This window comes from Poecilia mexicana, unplaced genomic scaffold (genome assembly GCF_051168715.1).
Source record: "Poecilia mexicana isolate PSO_F unplaced genomic scaffold, ASM5116871v1 scaffold_5, whole genome shotgun sequence".
Taxonomy (NCBI): domain Eukaryota; kingdom Metazoa; phylum Chordata; class Actinopteri; order Cyprinodontiformes; family Poeciliidae; genus Poecilia; species Poecilia mexicana.
This window is the reverse complement of record NW_028263374.1, coordinates 6,649,454-6,670,213: the sequence shown is the minus strand read 5'-3', so window position 1 is coordinate 6,670,213 and position 20,760 is coordinate 6,649,454. Positions and strand designations below refer to the sequence as shown.

The 20,760-nt window shown below is 39.5% G+C and overlaps 2 protein-coding genes and 1 non-coding gene across 6 annotated transcripts; all 3 read right to left on the bottom strand.

Moving 5' to 3' along the window:
* Positions 1 to 107: 107 nt before the first annotated feature.
* Positions 108 to 11,659, bottom strand: tmf1 (TATA element modulatory factor 1). Its single transcript, XM_014967334.2, has 17 exons — positions 11,035 to 11,659; positions 9,591 to 10,951; positions 8,187 to 8,290; positions 7,947 to 8,073; positions 7,741 to 7,846; positions 7,333 to 7,475; positions 6,103 to 6,269; positions 4,957 to 5,113; positions 3,725 to 3,817; positions 3,464 to 3,620; positions 3,173 to 3,365; positions 1,908 to 1,977; positions 1,738 to 1,830; positions 1,530 to 1,652; positions 1,265 to 1,423; positions 881 to 1,006; positions 108 to 787 (listed from the first exon to the last, which is right to left on the bottom strand). Exons 1-17 carry the CDS (start codon positions 11,168 to 11,170, stop codon positions 647 to 649), a joined length of 3,456 nt encoding a protein of 1,151 aa, XP_014822820.2. The 5' UTR covers positions 11,171 to 11,659; the 3' UTR covers positions 108 to 646.
* On the bottom strand, positions 2,193 to 2,265 carry trnar-acg (transfer RNA arginine (anticodon ACG)). The gene has a single exon. It is a non-coding gene; the product is annotated as a tRNA-Arg (tRNA).
* Positions 11,660 to 12,446: 787 nt separating the features above from the next.
* On the bottom strand, positions 12,447 to 19,123 carry uba3 (ubiquitin-like modifier activating enzyme 3). 4 transcript variants are annotated; one of them, XM_014967302.2, is made up of 18 exons: positions 19,058 to 19,107; positions 18,908 to 18,946; positions 17,714 to 17,834; positions 17,541 to 17,621; positions 17,375 to 17,457; positions 17,212 to 17,292; positions 17,015 to 17,058; positions 15,868 to 15,932; positions 15,606 to 15,761; positions 15,407 to 15,509; positions 15,186 to 15,299; positions 14,850 to 14,903; positions 13,646 to 13,682; positions 13,481 to 13,562; positions 13,295 to 13,395; positions 13,120 to 13,183; positions 12,984 to 13,038; positions 12,447 to 12,882 (listed from the first exon to the last, which is right to left on the bottom strand). In XM_014967302.2, the coding sequence occupies exons 1-18, from the start codon at positions 19,075 to 19,077 to the stop codon at positions 12,794 to 12,796; spliced, it is 1,389 nt and encodes a 462-aa protein (XP_014822788.1). In that variant the 5' UTR covers positions 19,078 to 19,107; the 3' UTR covers positions 12,447 to 12,793. The 4 variants fall into 4 exon arrangements, with proteins under 4 accessions (XP_014822788.1, XP_014822801.1, XP_014822809.1 ...); XM_014967315.2 differs by lacking the exon at positions 18,908 to 18,946 and having other exon boundaries at positions 19,058 to 19,123; XM_014967323.2 differs by lacking the exon at positions 19,058 to 19,107 and having other exon boundaries at positions 18,898 to 19,032.
* Positions 19,124 to 20,760: the final 1,637 nt, after the last annotated feature.

Sequence of the window (20,760 nt, the reverse complement as noted above, 5' to 3'; positions counted from 1 at the left end):
TTTAAACACAATTTACAATGTCTTAAACAATGGTTATGTTTTTTTTTTTAGTGCGGGGAAAATTTTGAGATTTCACATAGAAGTCAATATTAAAATGAACAGGGACATTCTTTCCACCACCCAAATAAATGTTTATTCATTTACATAATTATACATCTTAAAATTAAACCATCAGCACCTCTGAGATTATCTTCGGATCTACACCGTGCGTTGTGATTTATACAACATTAAGTATACCAACATTTCTCTATACAATAATATAAACTTCTTAAACCTTCCTGAATGTGCATGGACAAATTATGACAGAATTTGTACAGTGCAAACAAATCCTTTACCCCGTCATACAGTGGAAAAACTCTACAACACTACGCCTAAGGTTTTATTGTCAGCGATGTTCCACAGATTTCAAATCAATGCGTTAATCAACAACCGTGAGCATCCTTCATAGTTATTCAGCAACATTACTCCACACATCTGTCCTCACTTCGATAAAGCTCGTAACGGAAAGAAAATGGTGGATAAGATTAAAAAATAATAATAATCACAGTTATTAAGTTAGACGTTTTCCTCTTTGCTGTTATTTGAGTGCATCTGTGGCAAACAAGAACAACTGAGTTACAAGGAGGGGAAAGCAGGTGAAACTACTTTATTTCTGATTCTTTAGTAACTCATCAATCTGAGTTTTGTACATATTTTTGACATCTTCTAGGTCCAGTCTCAGTTCCTCCGCTTCCTCAGCCTTTTCTCCGTACATCTGCAGGATGGTGTTGTGTCTCTGCTCCAGATCCTGAAATCCACAGACACAGATGCATCGTTTGCCATTTGAAGCCATGGTAAGGAATGCATACTCAACAATGAATTAATCGTTTGTTGTCCGCACCTTGAGTTGAATTTTCAACTTTGGGATGTCCTTCACTTTCTCCTGCAGCTCATCGTTTTGATTCGTGAGCCGAACCAGCTCCTCTGCCATCACTGAGCGGCTTCTCTCCAAACTGGCGATCTCGAGCTACAACAAAATTAAGCTAACTTCAGTTCAAGAATACGTTATCGATGCCAAAGGGAAATCAAATGCTGTTGCAACTCTTTTAATTAAAGAGTTATTTTAGACGGTGATGGCTGTGGGCAGGAAAGATCTCCAGTAGCAGTATGTATTGCAACGAATTTCAAGAAACCACTGACTGAAGACTTTTTTCTTCTTTTTTTTTTTTTTTTTTACACCTGATCAAAAATGACTCGTGTTGTTTGTTTTTATTTTCTGTATTACCTGCAACTGAGCTATCTCTCCTTCTCTCAGTTTAAGCTGGGACTGGAGGTTCTCTATGATGCTGGAGCCTCCAGACAGCCTGGCTGCCTCGTACAGGTTGGTTCCGCTCATCGACATCGACATGGTCATTGCTCCCATTGAGTGGTCCAAACAGTCATCCTGAGGATGATTAAAACGAAGCATAAAAACATTCAGAATCCATTCTCAAATAACGCTAAAAACGGCTCAATTTCTGTAAATAAATCTGATCAAAAACAGGACGCACCTGCGACAGAACAGAGGTGTGCAGCCCAGCGTTTTCCATCCCGCTGACGGAGCTGGAGCGGGACAAGGACGGCGTGGAAGCCGCTGGTGGTTCTCCAATAGAGTGTGTTACAGCTTTACGCTCCTGGTTGAGGAAGAAATGAGTAAATTTGGATGAACTGAAATAAAATGAAAATGCTTTGTGTCAAATAAGAAAAATTCTTATGCACCTTTTCCTTTAGTGCTTCTTGTGCGAGATAGCATTTCTTCTTCTCTTGCTCTACCTTCATCTTTTCCATCTCTAGCTGGTTGGTCAGCAGTAGCTGGTTAAAGAAGCAAAGAGACGCATGAGGATCTGTTTTTTGTAACACAGAACAAGTAGGAAAACTTCCTGCCTTACCTTTTCTTTCTTGGCCTCTTCTAGCATCCGACTGTGTTCTCCTTTCAGATTTGTCAGCTCTGCATGCTCCCTAGGTAAAGATATTTAAAATGATCATAAACCATTTCAAATGCTCTTTCGAGATCAAACTACTTCTGTTTGATACAGTGGCACACAACAATACTTCTTCACAACCTTCACTCTAAGACACGCAGTTTTGCACGTCTTTATTACCCGTTTCATAGCATTCTGTTCATTTTATTTCATGGAGGCCCAAATATAGTCGAAACTGTCGACTAAAAGGATCGAGCCAGCCAGGAGTCGAACCTAGAATCTTCTGATCCGTAGTCAGACGCGTTATCCATTGCGCCACTGGCCCGGTTGAACAGCCCCACCTCCACACGGAAGATAAAAGCCACGAGGCTCAGGCTGCCGGAGGGGGAGGGGCTTCCAGCAGGACCAACTCACACACAGCACGCATAACAAAAGAACTGTGGTTTCCTGAAACCCTCAAAAACATCGTGGCACATCCAGGAAGCTCTGTGTATTTTTCAAACTTCTAGCAGTTTGCATGTTCATGTTCATTTATTCATTCTTCTTTCATAACCGCTCGTCTTCATCTTTCCCTGTGGTTAAGGATAAAACATCTGAAAACACATTAGTTGTTTGCAAGTCCTTAAACAGCCATTAAACTGTGAGTAGTAGACCTGAGTGGACCGTCAGACTATGGCCACAGAACAACAGAGACATGTATTTGCAATGTAAGAAAAATGATGCTGGACATATAGACTTAATTGAATAAAAAACAAAAAGTTATTTCCATGAATGGTTTTGTTTTAACAGACTTGGAACATCACTAAGGCAGATCTCAGAAGGAGAGTTACTGCTAAATTAAAAGTAGGGTTGAGCTGGTGAGAGATACTGTTTTACTAACCTTTGCGTAAAAATACCATGATTTAATGGTATTTATAGAATAAATTTAAACTAAAACACAGAAAATTATCTAGATGCTTTAATGTAAAGCAGTAAAGAGGCTAGTTTTTCTACTTTTACAAAAATATGATCATTTCTTTATTGTTCATATGATTTTGACAAATGTAAGACAGAAAGAACTATAGTACAAACACCAGAGAAAAGTGGTTTTTGTGGTCTATTTTTTTGCCAGCTCCACACATCTTGAGAAAACTTAGGAAAATCAAAAACAATCTGACAGCTCAGAGCTACAAACTTTACATTATATGAAAATCTGTGTTCAAACCTTGCTATTCTCTGATAATTGACATTACCTGCTGCTCTCGTCCTCCAGTTTCTCCCTCTTGCTTTTCTCCGCCTCCAGCTGAGCCAAGACTCTGGCTTTTTCCTGCCGGAGCAAAGAATTCTGGGATTCCAACGAAGCCAGCTGGGACTTGATGGATAACAGTTCCTCTGCCGCCGATCGCTCCTTCTCCACGGCGACAGCCAGCTGAGTCTGGGCATCCGCTGTTCAGACGGCCAGAAAGAGAGTCAGGCTTCATGGACACCTCTGCGTTTGGCCGACCGTTTTACAAACCGCGACTTGACGCGCTCTCGAGTCTCACCTAGCCTGTCGGAGATGTTCTTCTCTAGTTTCTCCCAGGACGCGGTTTGTCCGCCCAGCGAGGCTTGTAGGTTCTCGATTTGTCGCAGCAGAGGCCGCGTTGCTGAGGTGACGCTCTGGCTGAGCTCCTGGTTCCTGGTCTCTGCCTCCTGCAGTCTCTGAAACACATTGAGATCACGTGGAGTGGATTAGACAAAACCTGTTCCAGTCATGATGGAATGTCTTGCTCCATAGGAAAAAAAAATTATTAACATTTTCTTACCTGCTGAAGCTCACTGATCTCTTCCCTCAAATAATCTTCTTTCCTGGCCTGCTGTTGCTCCGATCTCTGCAAAGCTATCCTCAGGTCAGCCACCTGCAAACAGGAGATGACAAACAGTTCAGTCACGCTGCTCTGGAACAGGTTCTCCACTATTTGCATATTTACAAAAGCAGGGCAGCAAAAGACAGAGAAACTATTATTGTCTTTAAGCTGCTGATCCATGAGAATGAATGTGACATCAAACGCCAGTAAGTGCGTTTAAACAAAAAACGCATGTTTGAGTCAACATGGCTTATGGAGTACAGCAAACTTTTTGTGGTGTTAACAGTACTTGCGAGCTAAGAAAAAAAAACAAAAAATAAAAATTAAGCAACTAAAGTACCCTTATTCACAAAACGTAAAAATGATTTTGCACATTTGATGTGTTAAATGAAAGGTATCTAGTTTCCAAACTCTTTTAGACTCGCTTCAACAAAATTTATTCCCAGTTATAAAAACACGACTTTCTGTCAAAACATTTTGCTATATTTTTTAGCCAAATTGAATAAATTAAATGAAAGCTGATATGGGTCGACTTTTCAGTAAAAGTCTCTGAACGGACATAATTCTACTTATTATAAAAGACAAATATTTTGTGTTGCACTTAACATTTTCTGTTGTAAAAATTTTCTTAAAATGAAAAGTTTAATAAACAAATTTGTATCACTCTTGAACTACAAGTTGGGGGACACAAAAAGTCCAAATTCCCCACTTTGGACATGGGATGGTGTAACAGAGGCAAAGTGGAAAAATGACTAAAAGAAATTGCTACATATAGTTTCTTGCAGAAGTATTCACACTGCTTGACTTTTTGCATCCTGTCACATGACAACTACAAAGTTATTGGGATTTTATGGGACAGAACAACAAACAAATATTCCCATCTTCTCTGATCGGCTTTTCTGTTTCTGTTACATGACGCTGCAGCTGTATAATTAAATAGCGACTGCATATTTATGCTAACGCAATCTGTAGCTTACAGCACTGTAGGAAGCAAAGTTCACTAGGAAAATGTTAAACGACTTAATCCATTTTGCTGCTTTAAAGTCATCTGTCAAATGTTCTTAAAAGCTGTTTGAAGACTTGTTTTTATGCTTACCCATGACACGATGTGCCAAAAACATCCCAAAAGTGACTGGAAACTATAGCTGCATGTTCGGCTGAGAAGGATTTGCCGTGCTGGGTTGTGGTACCTGGTTGGCAAGGGCCTCCTGCTGGATCCTGGCCTCCTCCTGAGCCTTCTCAAGAGCTAAACTCAGCTGCTCCTTGGCCTGGATTTCCCTGCTTAGAGCCGCCTCTTCGGCCTCGCTCGCTCTGCTAGCGTGAGCCTTGTGAAGCTCTGCCAGCTCCCTGGAAACAGAGAGGAACAGGAAGCATATCAAAATATTGCTGCCATGCCGCTGGACTGCAGCATTTGAAAGTAAACATTAGCTTTTTTTTTTTTTTTTCTAATTCAAAAATTCCTTTCACCATGCTCTTGTTGCTCAATAAGTGATTTTTTTCCCAACATGTTGCACAAAAAAAAGAAGAAAAAAAAACGGTTCAGATAAACTATGGACACTGATAAATATAAAGGACATAAAAGGCTGAGCCAACTACGGCTAACTTGTAGACTCCCCACACAACGTGGGTTAAAAACTATTTTTTAGGTCAAGAACTGTTTCTAAATTACTAATACTGACTTCAAATGAAAGTTATAATTACTCATTCTTGTCTAATATTATGAACCACACCAGGTAGTGGTGCTCTTTAGTACTGCTAGCAAGAGAAATTGAGCTAAAGAGTTTGTTTTATTGATCCAAATGAACTATTGACTGACGTAAAGCCTTGCAGGCTTCTGTAAACCTTTACCACTGGAAAATAAATTTTTTCGTAATTCCAGGTAATTGATACGGTTTTTTAGAAGTAGTTTTCAAGTGTTTCTGTTTTTGTCATGCATTCTTTTTACTTTCACAGCATCCTAATTCTAATATTTCTGGAGTACTGGTTCTATTATTTACCAAATGCATTAAATTAGTAAAATAAAACTGCAATTGCTAGAAGGAGGACCCACAGAGATCTTCTGCAGTTTTTAAGATCTTACCTGTACTTATTTTTCAAGAATTAAAAAATACAAAACCAAAATTAATTTTGATACTTCGAGCATATGGCTGCCATCATCTGAGTAATGAACTGATCTTTACTATTTAGGACTAATACCTGAACTACATGGAGAACCAAAAAGAAAAAAAAAAAACATTTTCTAGGATCAAACTGAATGATGGTCAAACTCATTGAAATCGTCTTATGAGCTAGCGCTCCAAATATTCAGTGTCAATAATGAAAATTTAAATATTTACTTATAAGCGCTGTCCAGGGCAGCTTGGAGGCTCCTGTTTTTCTCCTGCAGTTCCTCGTCATCCGTCTGCAGCCTGCTCAGCTCCTTCTCCTGCTGCTCCACCACACTGTTCAGCTTCTTGATGTTCTCTCTGTGCTGCTTCTCCACCTCCTCTTTCCCATCCAGAACCTGCAACCAGAGAATCAGGAATCGAGCTAACGCTCAGAACAAAGTGCCGAATAACAAATTAAAAGGAAAACTTGTGATTCTGCTAACAGGTTCCAGGTTTCTTGTGTTTTTCCTGAAACCTGTGAAGAATTTAAGCACTTTTTGAGCATTTGAGGTCAATTTTCAAACTTTTTCACCACCAAGCTTAAGGGACAGAAACATTACAAATGAAGTGAAAACCAGAAAGCTTCAATTCGTTATTATATGATTTACAACTGTTAATATTTTTTTTTGGTTGTGAAATTCTAGTTTCTTTAGCAGGGATGAAGTAAGCTGAAATATAGCAACGTTTTCTGTTTTGGTAAGTCTGTCACTTGATTGGTCTGAGAACAAAACACCAATTTCAAAAATGTTGTTTAATGTACAAAATATAAGCTGATCAATAAGTAATTGAGCCGTTAGAAATAATAAATATTCATTACATTGAAACAATGCAATATTGTTTCAATGTAATGAAAAATATTTCATTTTCATTACATTGAAACAAAGGTAAATGATCTTCATCCTCAAATTAACTGCTAAAAACACAATATACAAAGAAAGTCACCAAAAATATCTAAAAATTGTCCACAATAAGTTTTCTGGCTTTTAGCAAATAGAAATAATTTTGGTAATTCTAACAAAGCTAAAACAAGAAAAGTTTAGTCTAATTTACCTTCAAACAGTAAGGGGGAAAAAATTGTGTCTTTTTATTAGGTGTATGAAAATATCTGGTTTCAATTGTAAATTATGGTTTCCAAATTTAAACCGTTAGATTGCACTTTATTAATAAACTGTGCAGTTTGAATATCAAGCACTCTCAAGGACTTTGTCCAGAAATGAATCCCTTTCCAAATCTTGAAAACACCTGAAGCTCACCGTGCCATAATTTTCCGCAGAACACATGATCTATTGTTTAACCTGAAACATGAGCCGTTTCTAACCAGCATGAACAAAAAGCACCATCTTTAAAAATAGGAGCGTGCTCAGCATAATCACATAAGAGCAAATTAGCAAATCGTTCTGACATGTACTTGACACTCACCTGCTGCAGATGCCTAAGCTCCTCCTCTTGCTCCTTGATTTTCTTTTGCTGCTTCGTAATCCTGCTGTCACACTCTTTTTCCTTCACACGCAGTTTCTTGATGATGTTACTGTGTTGCAGCTGCTGTTTCGACAGTTTTTCACCTAACAGCGAGAGAAATAAACCATCGAAAAAGAGAAATCACTCTTCTGGTAGTATTTCTGGTAGAAGATACTTGACCTGATGGTTCGCTTTCATTTTCCACATGTTCTCTCAATGTAATATGACAGGGCAATTTGGCATTTTGTATTTTTTTTTTTGGTTGTGACCAAAACACACATATTTCCTTTGCTGGTTGCTAAACCAGGCGTTTGGTTGGTTCAAGAAGGTGAACTGGGACCGGCGTGCTTGAACAGTAATGACTCTCACCCTCTTCCAGCAGACCTCTGATCTGCTCCTCCTTCTCTCGGATGAGCTCCATTGTATCACTCGAGTTCAGTCTTGTACTAAGCTCTTCTCGCAAGCCTTTGATCTCCTGTAAAATACAAAAGCAGCAGCAAAAAAAAAAGAAAAATTACAATCTTTGCCAGAGTAACTTTGATGTCTGTGTCAACAAACCCTTATATTATAATCACCTTCTTGGCGATGTCTCTCTCCTTGCAGGCCAGCTGAGCCTTTCTTTCTGCGTCCGCTATGCGCTGAGTGAACTCGTCTTTCAGGGACTGCACAGTGGAGCTCTCTTCCTTCAGGCTTATCACTTCACTGACAGACGAACGGACAATGCATAAGCTTACTTTATTATCAGTACAAAGTATAATTTTACAATAGCATTGAACGTGTACGTCTTGGTGCGTACATAAGGGAGACAAACTCACTCTTTTAAATTGTCACACTCCTCCTCCAGCCTGGCCTTGTCTTTGCTAACAGCCAGCAGCTGAGACTCTCTCTTCTCAAGGCGGCTTGACAGATCGTCGATAACCTGAAATACATCCATAAATATTTTGTGAAACATCAGCATGTGAATGGCGCTTTGGAGTCCTCTAGAAACAAATACAGGGTCGTGAAATGGTTTGGCTCCCAAAATATTGAGACTCTCAATGAAGAATAACGCGTTCTGTCAATCGAATGGTACGATTAAGCCCCAATTTATTCACATCCCTTCCAGATTTAGGTTTAGAATTATATTTTAATTATACCAACAGGTTTCTTCTGATTTGAAGTAATATTAAGATTGTTAAAGTTGTCATTATCTAGAATATATAAACCCACAGTAAGAGAATGTTGCCATTGTTTGGTCCACCAACATTATTGCATATCGTATGTTTTCCTAATACAATGCAGCCTGTAGATTTGAAGAACAGTAGATCCACACAATGGATTAAAAAGAAATAAAACTCAATCTAAAAGAAAGTAATTGAAAACACCTAAATTTGGTAGGTCGGGTACAGCCGTTTCAGCAAGTGTGATTGGCAAAAATCGTAAACATTAACCTTGCAAAGTACAAAGATGATTTTTATTAATATATTTACATCATCTATATCTTCTCTAGCAGTTATTTTCTTGTGCGCAGAGAATCACATATTTGAGACCTCTAGAAGTCGCATACATACTTTGTATGTCTTGATGTTTAAGTGTGTCGCAATAAGTTATATAATAAATTAGAACAAGCTCGATCATTTCCATTTGCAGTATTGTTTCTCCCGTGTCTCTTTATTTCTGTGGATGACAAAATTTTTCAGTTTGGTACATTGGTCTCAACTAGCCCCTTTTCTGAAGGGCAGTGTTTTGTACAGACGTCAGCAGCCATTTTATTTGTCGTTTTGGTTGTTGATTTTGGATGTTGTAGAATGTTCATTAGAAATTTAAGTTTATTGATCTTTGAGAGAGTGGGCTTGCACTGTCATGCCATTACCATTATATCACTTGAAAACGGTCTCAAAACAACATCATTTATCGCAATGATTTCTGGCACAATTTATCAGCCAGCAAAGATAGTTGCTGGATGAATCTGTCCGTTCCCACGGAAACAAGTTAATTAAATTCACCACTTACTGTCATGCAGAGCACAACATCTGACATTGACTTGCTATGAATGAATGAATAAATGTTAGCTATGAACAATATTAGCTAACATTCTAAGCCAACAGATGCAGAATTTGGCTAAATGAATTATTGCATGTATACTATTGCGATAATGATTGATGATAATTGATTGTGGAATGGCAACTCAGTCCCATTTGAATGTTCGTGCTTTGTACACATCTTTAGTACTCGGGTACCTTTTGCAGCTCCAGTATCTGGGCAGGTGAGACACTTTTCATCTCTTCTGTGATTGGTGGAGTGATATTTTCTTCTGCGCTGCAGGTAGAACCAAACATCGCGTCGTCATCAACACCAGCGCACAACTCGTCTGGCTGCTCGCTGTTTACAGGAGTCGCGCTCCGTCCGCTCTCCTCCATCTCGTCCAGCGACTCGGCGACTCGTCCCGTCTCGGCGTATCCTTCCTCCTTGCCGTCGTTCTCCTCACCAGCGTTCTCCTCCGCTCCGTCCTCCTGCTTCGGACACGTCTCCGTCGGGGGAGCGGGTCCCGCCGTGACGGAGGCCAGAGTCCGGCTGCCGGGGATCTCGTCGTCCGAGTTCACCTCGCTGACACTTCGGCTGTCCAGCGACTGCACGCTGAACGAATCGATGCGCTCGAACGCGTCCGAGGAGGAGCCGCAGCTCTCCGTGAGTTTGTGGTAGTCTTCCAGTCGAGCGAAATCCCCGCAGGTGGAGGCAGTGAGGAGCTGGAAGGAGCCCTGCATCAGGTGAAGCCCGGTTTTGCTCTCGCTGGTTTCTTGCCTGGAGCTGGCCGAGCTTTCGCTCTGCACGCTCTCGTGGTCGAGCACTTCAATGTCACTTGTGGTGGAAGTTCCTGAGGAGAAAGCACTGACCGGAGGAGAGGGCGTGTCGTTCTGACGGTCCTCTGGTTTGGAGTCTTTTTGACCCGGGAGAACTTCCTTGGTGGACGTGGGGGTTGTGGGATCCGCCAGGGGAGAGCTTTTAGCTTCAGAAGGAGGAGGAGACTCAGAGGAGTTTGGGGAATCCGTCTCTGCCTGTTGTTCGGGTGGATCTTCTGGTTCCGGCTCCGTTTTGGATTCTGATGGAACCGACTCAGCATCCGTTTTCACACAGTCAGGACTGAAAGGGTGGTCACCAGGGGAGGTAACTGGAGGAACTGGCTGGAGGAGGATGGCATCAGAATAAGGCGCTGCTGTTGAGGACTTGGCCTCATCCGTCTGGCCGTCGGCCACTGTTTGACTCTCAACGCTCTGTTCTGTAGGTTCTGTTGGCTCTACAAACCCATCCTCACTTTGGATCTGCAGCAAAGCTCCTTGGCTTTTCTTCTCCGTCTCTTGAGTTCGTCTTTGAGACTTTGCAGGGGGTACAGACACAACTTTCGCTTTGGTCACTGGAACATCTCCTGGTGACAGAAAGGCACTGAAAAAGTTTTCGGATTCATCCACAACTGTGCGAGTGACGGGCGTCGTAATGGCCTCGGAGTTGAGAGGAGGAGTGGTGGCCTTTTCTTCAGCGGGGGCTTCCCACTGAGTCATACCCCATCCTCCACTCACGGAAACCTTCCCAGGGGATGTTGTGTCTAAAACAGATATTACATTGATCCTTTAAGACTTTAGGGACTTGCATGATAAATACATACGGTTTCTGATACCACTTGCTTACCGTCATAAGGCATTACAACCGTGTCACCCCATTGGTCTTCTTCTTTGATGTCCAGAACTCGGTCAATCGACTTCTGCGCTGTCGTTAAAGCTTGTTTAGCGAAGCTGGACAGGTGAGACGCGTTGAACCAACTCATTCTGATAACGCAGCTAGCTTGTTAGTTAACTCGGCTTAATGACTTCAAAGGGGGTTTTCGACGTCACCAAGTACTGACGATAATTCGCATCATTTTCCTTATTTATCGTTAACCTCTTTACAAAAGTCAAGTTTACTTCCGTTCTCTAAAGCTTCGCAGGCAGATAACATAGAGGAACCTGATGAAATTAGAGGTTGACGTTATCGAAAAAACATAACATTGCTGCTGTACATTATGGTCAAGTAGTTTCAGCTAGAAAAACTGCTAAATTCGCACCTAAAATGAGGGGTTCCCTACAAGTGAGTCCCCAGCAAAGACCTTTAGCTGCTAAATAACCCAAAAGTCAACGCCAGCTGTCAAGCGAAATCAACTCCGGTGGTTAATTTTCGCCTTTTTCGGCTCTTTTTCACGGGCGTCATCGTTTGTTTTGGTCGCACTGGACTTGAAGCTCGGCTAACGCTAGCATGTTCGCTACTTCCTTTCCACGTAGCACAATGACGTCACGATCCGGTTTGGTTGTCATGTTGCATTCGCGTACCTCTCCAAATGTCCAAATCGTACTTGTGAGAAAGAATAAAGGCAGGGAAAATTTAAGGTGTCTTCCGCTCTTTCAAATGTCACGTGTGAACTGTTGTAAATATGAATCGTCTTTACTTTAAAGCATGAATCAAATACGACAAGTTATTGCTCCAGGAGAGTAATTTTGTAATATCCGAGGTACGCGAAGGCAACATGAAAGCCACTTACCTTGACACGGTAAGAAACAAAACAAAACAAATGCACATTGTTGGCAATTCGATCTAAAAATTTCACGGCGTTGCGACATTTTGACATTAAACCCACAAACTGCAATGTATTTTAAAGGAATTTAGGCAATAGACAACGCAAAGTGGCACATAATGGCGAATTATTCTTTTACAAGCAATTTGAAAAGCATGGCGTGCATTTCTGTTCGGCTCTCTGATACCCCTAAAGAAAATTGTTCCAGTTTTCAGATTTGAACAAAAAAAAAAAGGAAAGAAATTGCATACAATAGTGTCTTTTTACTTCATTATTATACACTGCTTTGTGTTGGTCCAACACATAAAATTCCAAGCATTTTTGACTTAAAAAAAAAAAAAAAAAAAGTCAGACTTATAAAAACTTCTCCAAGGTCTGTATATAACGAATGACTGTTAAAGTACTCCAACAGCTCTTTTTTTATATTTTATAGTTTTTATAGTGCTCACTGTGAAAATAAATGTTAATATGTTTGTACATGAAGCAACACAGTCAATAAGAAAAACATTTTAATTCCAGTTCAAACACACAGCTTCAGTGGCAGCGCTGACTAAAAAAAGTTTTAATAAATAAGTAAAATCAGAATGAGCAGAAAATATTCTTATAAAGAGTACAGTTTGTACAAACTACAAGGTACCGAGCGTAAAATATTAACAAAAAAACCTTAAGATTTGTAAATCATCACTAAAACATGACAAGATGTGGACTACAATTTGGCTTTTCAGTGCAAAACGTTCACGTCTGTCAACACGTACACTTTACCAGTGGAACTGGTCACATCCAAGTAGAACCTGATTGAAAATGCAGTAAACAGTCCTGGCAGTCAAAGTGCTTGAAGAAGTTTTATGAGGTAAAGCAGAGTCGGAACAACATGGTTTGGGGTGTGGTGACGTCGGCCACGGCCAGTTCTTGTCCGTCCGTCAGGCCCAGCTCTGAAAAAAATAAATAAATAAAAAATCATGTTGGTAACAAAAGTGAAGTAAAACATTCAAAATGACAAGTCTATGCTGACACGTACGATAAAGCACCTCACCTCTCAAGCTTTTGGAAAGGTTTGGCCGTGTCCGCTGTTCGATTGAAGCAACCGACTGTGAAAGAAAATACCTTGATATAAGCTTGTACTTATGTAACAAGACAAAAAAAAAGAACTAAAAAGTTAACGGAGTTACCTGTAGGTATAAAGTTTTGCTCTTTCCTTCAACAGTTGCTGTTACAGCAGGTGATTTCATTTGCCTTAAAAAAATGCAGAGTTGTTAAAAATCCAACGTATAAATTAGCAATGAAAAAAAAAAAAAACCTAGCAAAACAATTAATAAGAAAACATGGAGAATCAAGGAAACCTACAGGGAGGCGCTCTCAGTCAGATAGTTCAGAACCTCCTGGAGGGTGGAAGAAGGAGTAAAGCGCAGATCCTGAGGTATCTGGCTGCAGGCTGAGCAGTTTTCCTGCATCAGGAAGAGTCACACGTTCATCTAAACCAATCGAAACGTCTGAAATCTAGAGATAAATATGAAACAAGAGGGGACAAACCTTCCGTTCCGCCTCAAAAGTGTAAGTGTATAAGCCGTCCACATCATTGAATACCATGTAATTGCTAAGAGGTACGTAGGCGCTGCAAAAATGGAACATATGAGGAATGGTGAGAGTTGGTGAACACATCTATAGACATGTCTGCGAAAAAGATTTACGCCTTACCTGGTTGCTAACTTGAAAACCTCTGTTGCACAAGCAGCTGCACCACAAAAAGAGAACAACAAAGAAGCACAGGTGTTGCAGGGTATGATATTAATTTGATCATTTTAATATTAGATCCAATTGTTTGATTATCTTAATTTAGTTTGATTAGGTGTGTGCAAGAAATATAGTCCTTTGTCTGACAGAGCAGTGCATTGGCGCCATAGTCAAGAGTCCACTAGGGGGACTCGTGAGCTTTTTACAAACAATACAAAAACAAGTAAAGGCGCACAGGTTTCGTCTGATCATTTGTTCTCTTGTAATTGTCCCCTTTCATAAGGTAAGAGATTAATCTTTGGAGAATGATATGGATGAATGCTAGCCCTGTGTGTGTGAGTTTGTATGTATTTAGTTTGTTTTGCATCGCGTATTAGTTATCTTATCTTATGTGATGTGCGAAGAGCTACTTAGCTCTGTTTCTGTTTCGCTAACGGCAGTAAGCAATATGTTCTGTTCGGGATCTAGCAGCTTGATTTGTTTAAATGAGAATAATTGTGATTTTTATGTGTTCTGCTCTTCTTTACAAACAATACAAGAACAAGGAAAGGCGCACTGGTTTCGTCTGATCAGTTGTTCTCTTGTAATTGTCCCCTTTTAAAAGGGTCAACACAGGCACATGTGTTTAACTATTTTTTATAAAACACGTTGTAGAATAACACCATAAGTCTTTACTGGATAACTGTCGAGCCTAAACTAGAGACACTTCGATTAATCAGTTTGTGACATTAAATTGTCAATTTTCAACTTGACTGTCCACACCACCAGTGACCAGCTGATTTAAAATTATATTTATTTTTTTGATCAGTGAGTGGACCCCACAAACGGGAGCCTTGACAAGAACACTTTTCAGTGTGGATGTTGAAGCGAAGCCGACTCAAAGTTAGCCATTTTCTAAACTGAAAATGGAGAAACAACAGAGACTACTTTGAAGGAAACTGTTTCCTAAGTAGCAATAACAAATGTCTGGTTTTGAGAGAGAATCATATCAGACAACAGTAAGTACAGCAAAGTTACTGTTTCGTTCTTTTGAGGGTGAAATAGTCATGAAACACGTGAGACTTCCAGATGTTGGAAGACCTTTGGAAATCTCAAAGTCTTTGCAAAACACACGTCTGAATCCACCAAGAAAATGCTGATGAATGCGTCTGAAATCTAAACTACTTACCAGCAATGACAGCATTCGTAGAAGCTACAGCTGGAATGATCCGTTTGACAACACCTGCAAAATTCAAAGGGAAAATCTTCTTTGCTTACCCCGTCATTACTTAATCAAAAGAAATAAAAACCAGACAAAGGTTCGGGTCAATGAAATACCAGCCTGGAAAAATATAAATCATAAAAACATGTCTCCGTAAAATTTTTTTACTCTCTAAATATAACAGACAGAAACTGCAACAAAAGTTTACAAAGCAAGGTAGTGACGTTTCAGTTTTATACATCTTGACTTATTCCCCAGAGGAGCAGCGGTCAGCTGGCAGCAGACGTGCGGTTTTATGCTCACCCTGTGTAAGCCTGTAAGTGACTCCTGTTATGTTGAACTCTGCCGACCTCTCCAGAGATCTCTGGAACACCCACTGGATGTGCTCTGGGTCATCTCCATCCAAAGCTACGCCGTCTGAAACAGAACAGCCGAGGAACTGAGCTAAACGTTACAAAGACAATATTAAAAAAAAAACAAAAAAAAAAAGCTGCAAGTAAAAGTAATCCGACTCCGTCGTTTACCTCCAAACGGCATCTCCTTCGGCCACTGCAGTATCCGTACATATTCGACGCAATGTTCCGGCAAACGAGGCATTGTCGCTATTGTGCACATAGGGAAGTTGATCTACAAGAACAAGTGGACGTTAATTTGTTTGATTCGGTGAGGCACCCAAGTCGGGTCCAGCCGATATAACTCTTCCAAAAAGGTGTGCTTAATTACCTGGGGAGGATAAAGTTCAAGTGTGCAGTCAACGCAGGCTGTCAAGCCTGGGAGAATGACCCTGGCGTTGCCTTTAAAGCCTTCGGTCCCGCCATCAACAAGTGGGATGACTGAGGTCTGATCCACTTCGCCATCCTCATACACGAGCAAAGATAGCTTCACATAAAAAAAAACAAAAAAAGACAAACAGAAATGCTTAAACATGCTCCTGACAACTAAAAAAAAATCATTGTTTTAAATACACATGAAGAAACATACTTACCAGCATGCCATTCATCCACCTCCTGGCAACGATGGAGTCGAGCCCACAGACGATAATGTGGAATTCTGCATGAAGACAGGTGTCAATAAATCAGGTACGAAGTAGGAAACGGTGAAAATGAAAAGAACTGTGAGACAAACATAAAGGATCCAAAATTAGGATCATACACAATAAATCCAGTAAATAAATCATTTTCATGGCTTATTTACCATTTAGGTTGATCAAAATATGTTTTGATCAAAATGTCTTTCCACTTCTCATTGACCTTCAACTGTTGACTGATTCCTGCAGGAGTCAAATGCAAATTCCTATCGGCTGGTTCTCGCTATCCTGCTGAAGGCTGCCACTAACGACTAGTTTAGTAAATGATTAGTCTATCGATTATTCGGGCGATTACTTGGATTAAAAAAAAAAAGAAAAAAAAGGCACATTCTGCAGATTTTTTATTTAAACACTTAAGCCTTTTAAAAAGATACAAAGGATTCAATTCCTTTTTTTTAAAGAACAAAATAAACATTTCATTGCCAAAAACAGAGAATTTCTTTAGTGATGGTGGCAAAACATGCTAAAAAAATACAACCATCATCTACATGATTAAAAGCTCAGACCTTTCTGATCTTCACTTTACATTGATTATTTTTTGGATTAACTAATTAATAATTGGATAGCAGACGGTGCTGAATAAGATGCTTTTTTTTTGTTTGCAGAATTTGAACCAGGTGAAGTTAAACTATGCCACTTGAGAACGTATTTACAGTTTTGGTTTAATTACTGCTCTCGGTACTTTATTGTTGTAGCAAATTACCTTGTTATTTTTTGTCTGCATTCTCTACTTAACTAGATAATAAAATATGTGCATTATTATGATTACCTCACGATTTTTTCCACGAGCCTGTTGTTTTTTTGGTGCTGTAATAATACATTTTGTAATTTTTCTCTGTACAGAACCTTGAATGTTGCTTCTCACTAATGAGCAGCTTTCTGTAAAAGCAGTTATTATATAACTCATTGTGAGAGTGTTATTATGGTAGCTCACTCCACCGCAAAGTGCTGTATTATGCTACTCAACGACGGCGTTGCTCGTCAGGAAAATTATTACTTGAGTGGATGTGAAGAGATGACAGGAGAGCACATTAAAGATACTTACGTCTGTAGAACGTTTCATCTAAGTCTTGAATTTTCTTAAAATGCCTGAAGAAACCGTTAAGGAGAAGACCATTTTTTAAAACGCTAATTTGCTTTCACTCCCTTAGAATTATTGTTGTGGTCGGACGCTTAAATTGCGCTTTCTAAAATTAAGACTTGATTCTTCCTTCTTGCAAAGAAAATTTCCAAAAAGGATACGGTACTACGCGGCACCCTGGTATTCGGTTGTTGATAAAATCCGCTGCAACATCCGCCTTGGGCCGACCTACGTCTTTTGATCTGGTGAAAAAATGTAACATTTTGGCTTTTTTTTTTTTTTTCCAAAGCGCTAAAATGTCAACAATGCAATAATTACACTAACCTGAAAAGGAACTGACGATTCAGGTTGGAAACATCTATCGTGTCCATATCAACTACATCAATGTTCCGGAAACCTGATAAAGCCTGAATGGTAAGAGTTGGTAAGAATTGATTTTACTGAAACAGAAAGTCATGCTGAGTACATTTTCAAAAAGCGGTGAGTTTACCAGGTCTTTCAGCAGCTCACATCCCAGCCCACCAGCACCGATGACCAGGATTTTACAGGTGTCTATCAAAAACTGCAAGCACTGCGGTGAAGAATACACAGAGGTCAAACCGCTGAAGAAGGATGGAACACGTTAGGTCGGGAGAAACACAAACGCTGCGTTGAGATCGCTACCTCTGCGCTGGGCTCAAAGTCGGGATGCGTGAACGGCCCTGATCGCTCGAGAAACTTTTTGACGTGATTCCATCGACCTTCCCACTCACAGCTGCCTCCACAGACTCCGTCAACAATCATCCTGGAGACGATAGGCACATTTAGAAATCACCTTGCGCCATACATCCCAAAGACTTGCAATGCAATGTTGCAAAAGAAATCACACACAAACATAGACTCAGACTATCTACATTAGGTGAAGTGGGCGCTCTGCCTAAGACTTATTAGGCCTGCTGTGTATATGTAGTACCTTGAAAAAGTTTTCATACTCTTAAGGTTTATTTTTTTATATTTTGTCAGATAGCAACCACATTCTTCTAAGTATTTGATGAGATAGACCAACATGAAGTAGTGCATTCATCTAAAGAGGAAAGGCATGCAAAGATTTCTAATTTATGAATAAATAAAGTCTAAAGGGGAAGGTATGCATCTCTATTCAACCTCTTAGAGGTTACTACGCCAAAATAAAGAACAAAAGACACACTGCAGACTTTAGGGGATGACAGTGGAAACTTTAAAGCAGAATTAGGTTATAAAACTTTTAAAAAAAAGATTTAGATATCTCACAGAGGACTGGTCAGCTCATAATGCGAAAAATAAAGAGATTACTGCAAAGTAAGACTGAACTGATAGACTGGGCAAGGTCAGCAACCGCTTCTCAATTACTGCACGACTTTGTGTCAGCCTGTCATTCCAACAAAAATACTTTGAAATTAGTGGTTGAAACATGACAATTGTGAAAAGATTGACAACTATGAATACCATTGCAAGGCACTGCATATTCCCCTTTTTCTGTGTTTGCCCTGTCTTAGCTCTTATTATTTTATTACTTTTTGAGACAGGCGTTTCTGACACTTCGACTCATGTTTCCTCTCTCAACAGCTCCTGGGTAGATAAAATCGGTGATTAGTCTTGCATAAATAGCTATTATGTCAACAGTGAACATATTATTTCTACAAATAAGTCAAAAAAGTGAAAAAAAAAATTCACTGTTCAGACAAGCTAGTTATTTACGACCGACTAGCCACGGTAAATGTCCCTGAAGAGGCTACTTGTTTATTTTGTTTACAGCCCAGGTTAGCTTCCTCGTCTAGCTAACGTTCGCCTTCTTCCTGTCTAAACCCGGAGCCTTGGAAACCTCAAACCTTCACTAACTTCTCAGTCAGCTCCACTACTCTCCTTCTTTTCTTCTCCCTAAAAAGAGAGAATAAAAGAAGGTTGATTCACACTGTTCTTCCATAGGTTAATGTGATCAGATAGCATCTTTCTCGGGGTTTCTGTCTTGTTTCCTCGGCGGCTACTTACGGCTCGTCCATCTCCGCCATATTTTGGTAACTTCAGGTGTAAAAGCCGGTAGTAGTAAACACTCATCCAAATAAGGAATAATAAATATATATTACAATAAACGTATATTTTAAGTGCTTTTGAAATTATTTGTAAGCTAAGATATAGTGTTAGGCAACTGTAGCATGTCGATATAGAAAAGACAATGTGGCTGTATCTGCATTGATTGAGTTGATATAAAAATTCCCAATATCTTGAAAGCATCACAAGTCCAATCCAAAAATGCAATTGCAAATATTGTCCGACAGGTGGCAATGTTCACTCTATGGCAGCAGCTGCGGATAAGATAATAAAGAAATGTGGTTAAAAAACAGCACTCTTGGCAGAACTCAATTAATCTCATATTTATCTGAAATTAAGAGCTCTTATCTCATAAAAGGTAGATGTCTACGTCAAGATTTCCTAAACAAATGACAGAATAGCAGTAAGAAAGAGCCAAAAATGTTTTTTGTCTGTTTTATTTATTTTATTTTTTTGTGAAGGCGAAGGATTGTTTTAAAGTAGGAGAGAACACAGTTCTGACATTTTTTTTTCTTGACAAACCAAATATTTGATTCTGAAAAAACTCCAGAGACCTGTGGTTGCTTTGCAAATCCGCAAGTATAGACAAAACCGAGTTAAAACATAGTAATCAAGCATTGTAAACTTGCTCCTTTAACTTCTCCTATTTAATTATTTTTGTACAAAATTAATAATAATCTTAAACATCTACAAAAAGCAGTTGAGCGTCGGATCCAGACACATCTAGTGTGTTCTGAGCATTTCACAGAATACTATTAACCAATTTGGTGTGGCTCTGTAAACACATGCAGCACTTTTTATTATACATTTTTGACTTAATATGGCAGCAGTTTCTGGAGCCACATGTCTGGCAGTGTGTCCTCCCACACAGACTCTGAGCTCGTTGCTGCCTGTAAAAGTATTGCAACTTTTACAGGCAGCTCCATGGCGACAAAATACAATTCTGATAAAAGAACATTGGAAGGAAATCCATCCAAAACATCAAAAGCCATTCTGGAGCAAGCAATTAGCTGGAAAACAATTAGCCAAGGACATCTGAAAAGCAAACATAAAAAGTTAAATTAATTACTGAAACCTCTTAGGAGTTTTCACTCATTTGCAAATGATAGACATAATTAATATTGGTCGTTAGAAGAATAGCAAAAACACACACACACACACAAAAAAAAACAGAACAAGATGCAGCCTAATGTTAGTGTCCTTTTTCACTTCTGTCACTTTGTAACAACAAAATTCAATGTATTTTACTAGGACTTTGTGAAATGGACCCACACACGTTTTGGCTGCATGTTTAGGGTCATTGTCCTGTTGGAAGATAAACACTAACAGGTTTTTTACCAGGGTTGAACTGTATCAATTTTCCAATTAAGTCTGATCAGTTTCTCTTTCCCTGTTAAAAAAAAAAAAAAAAAAAACTAAAAAACTTCCCCCACAGCATAATGCCACCACTCATATGCTTCAAACTGAGCTAATAGTAAACATTCCTTGCCTTTTGTCTTGATCTCGGTTCAGACATTTAGTTGAGAATTGTTTTTCTTACATACACTGCGTGTCCAACTGTAAAAATGTTATCATTCAATCTCGTTTTATGTCATTTTAAATCGAGTACAACAAAGGGTTGACACGTGGATTATACTTTATAA

Bases quoted from the DNA above. Each gene is read 5' to 3' on its own strand.
- tmf1 (XM_014967334.2), bottom strand. From the start codon at position 11,170: ATGAGTTGGTTCAACGCGTCTCACCTGTCCAGCTTCGCTAAACAAGCT. The intron at 8,291-9,590 runs GTACCCGAGTAC...GATGTATTTCAG, and splicing joins AGATACTGGAGCTGCAAAAG to GTTATCGACGATCTGTCAAG. The intron at 1,424-1,529 runs GTGCGTCCTGTT...AATCATCCTCAG, and splicing joins ACACCTCTGTTCTGTCGCAG to GATGACTGTTTGGACCACTC.
- uba3 (XM_014967296.2), bottom strand. From the start codon at position 18,698: ATGTTCACTGTTGACATAATAGCTATTTATGCAAGACTAATCACCGAT. The intron at 14,904-15,185 runs GTGAGCATAAAA...TGAATTTTGCAG, and splicing joins CACTTACAGGCTTACACAGG to GTGTTGTCAAACGGATCATT. The intron at 12,883-12,983 runs GTGAGGTGCTTT...TATTTTTTTCAG, and splicing joins CCTTTCCAAAAGCTTGAGAG to AGCTGGGCCTGACGGACGGA.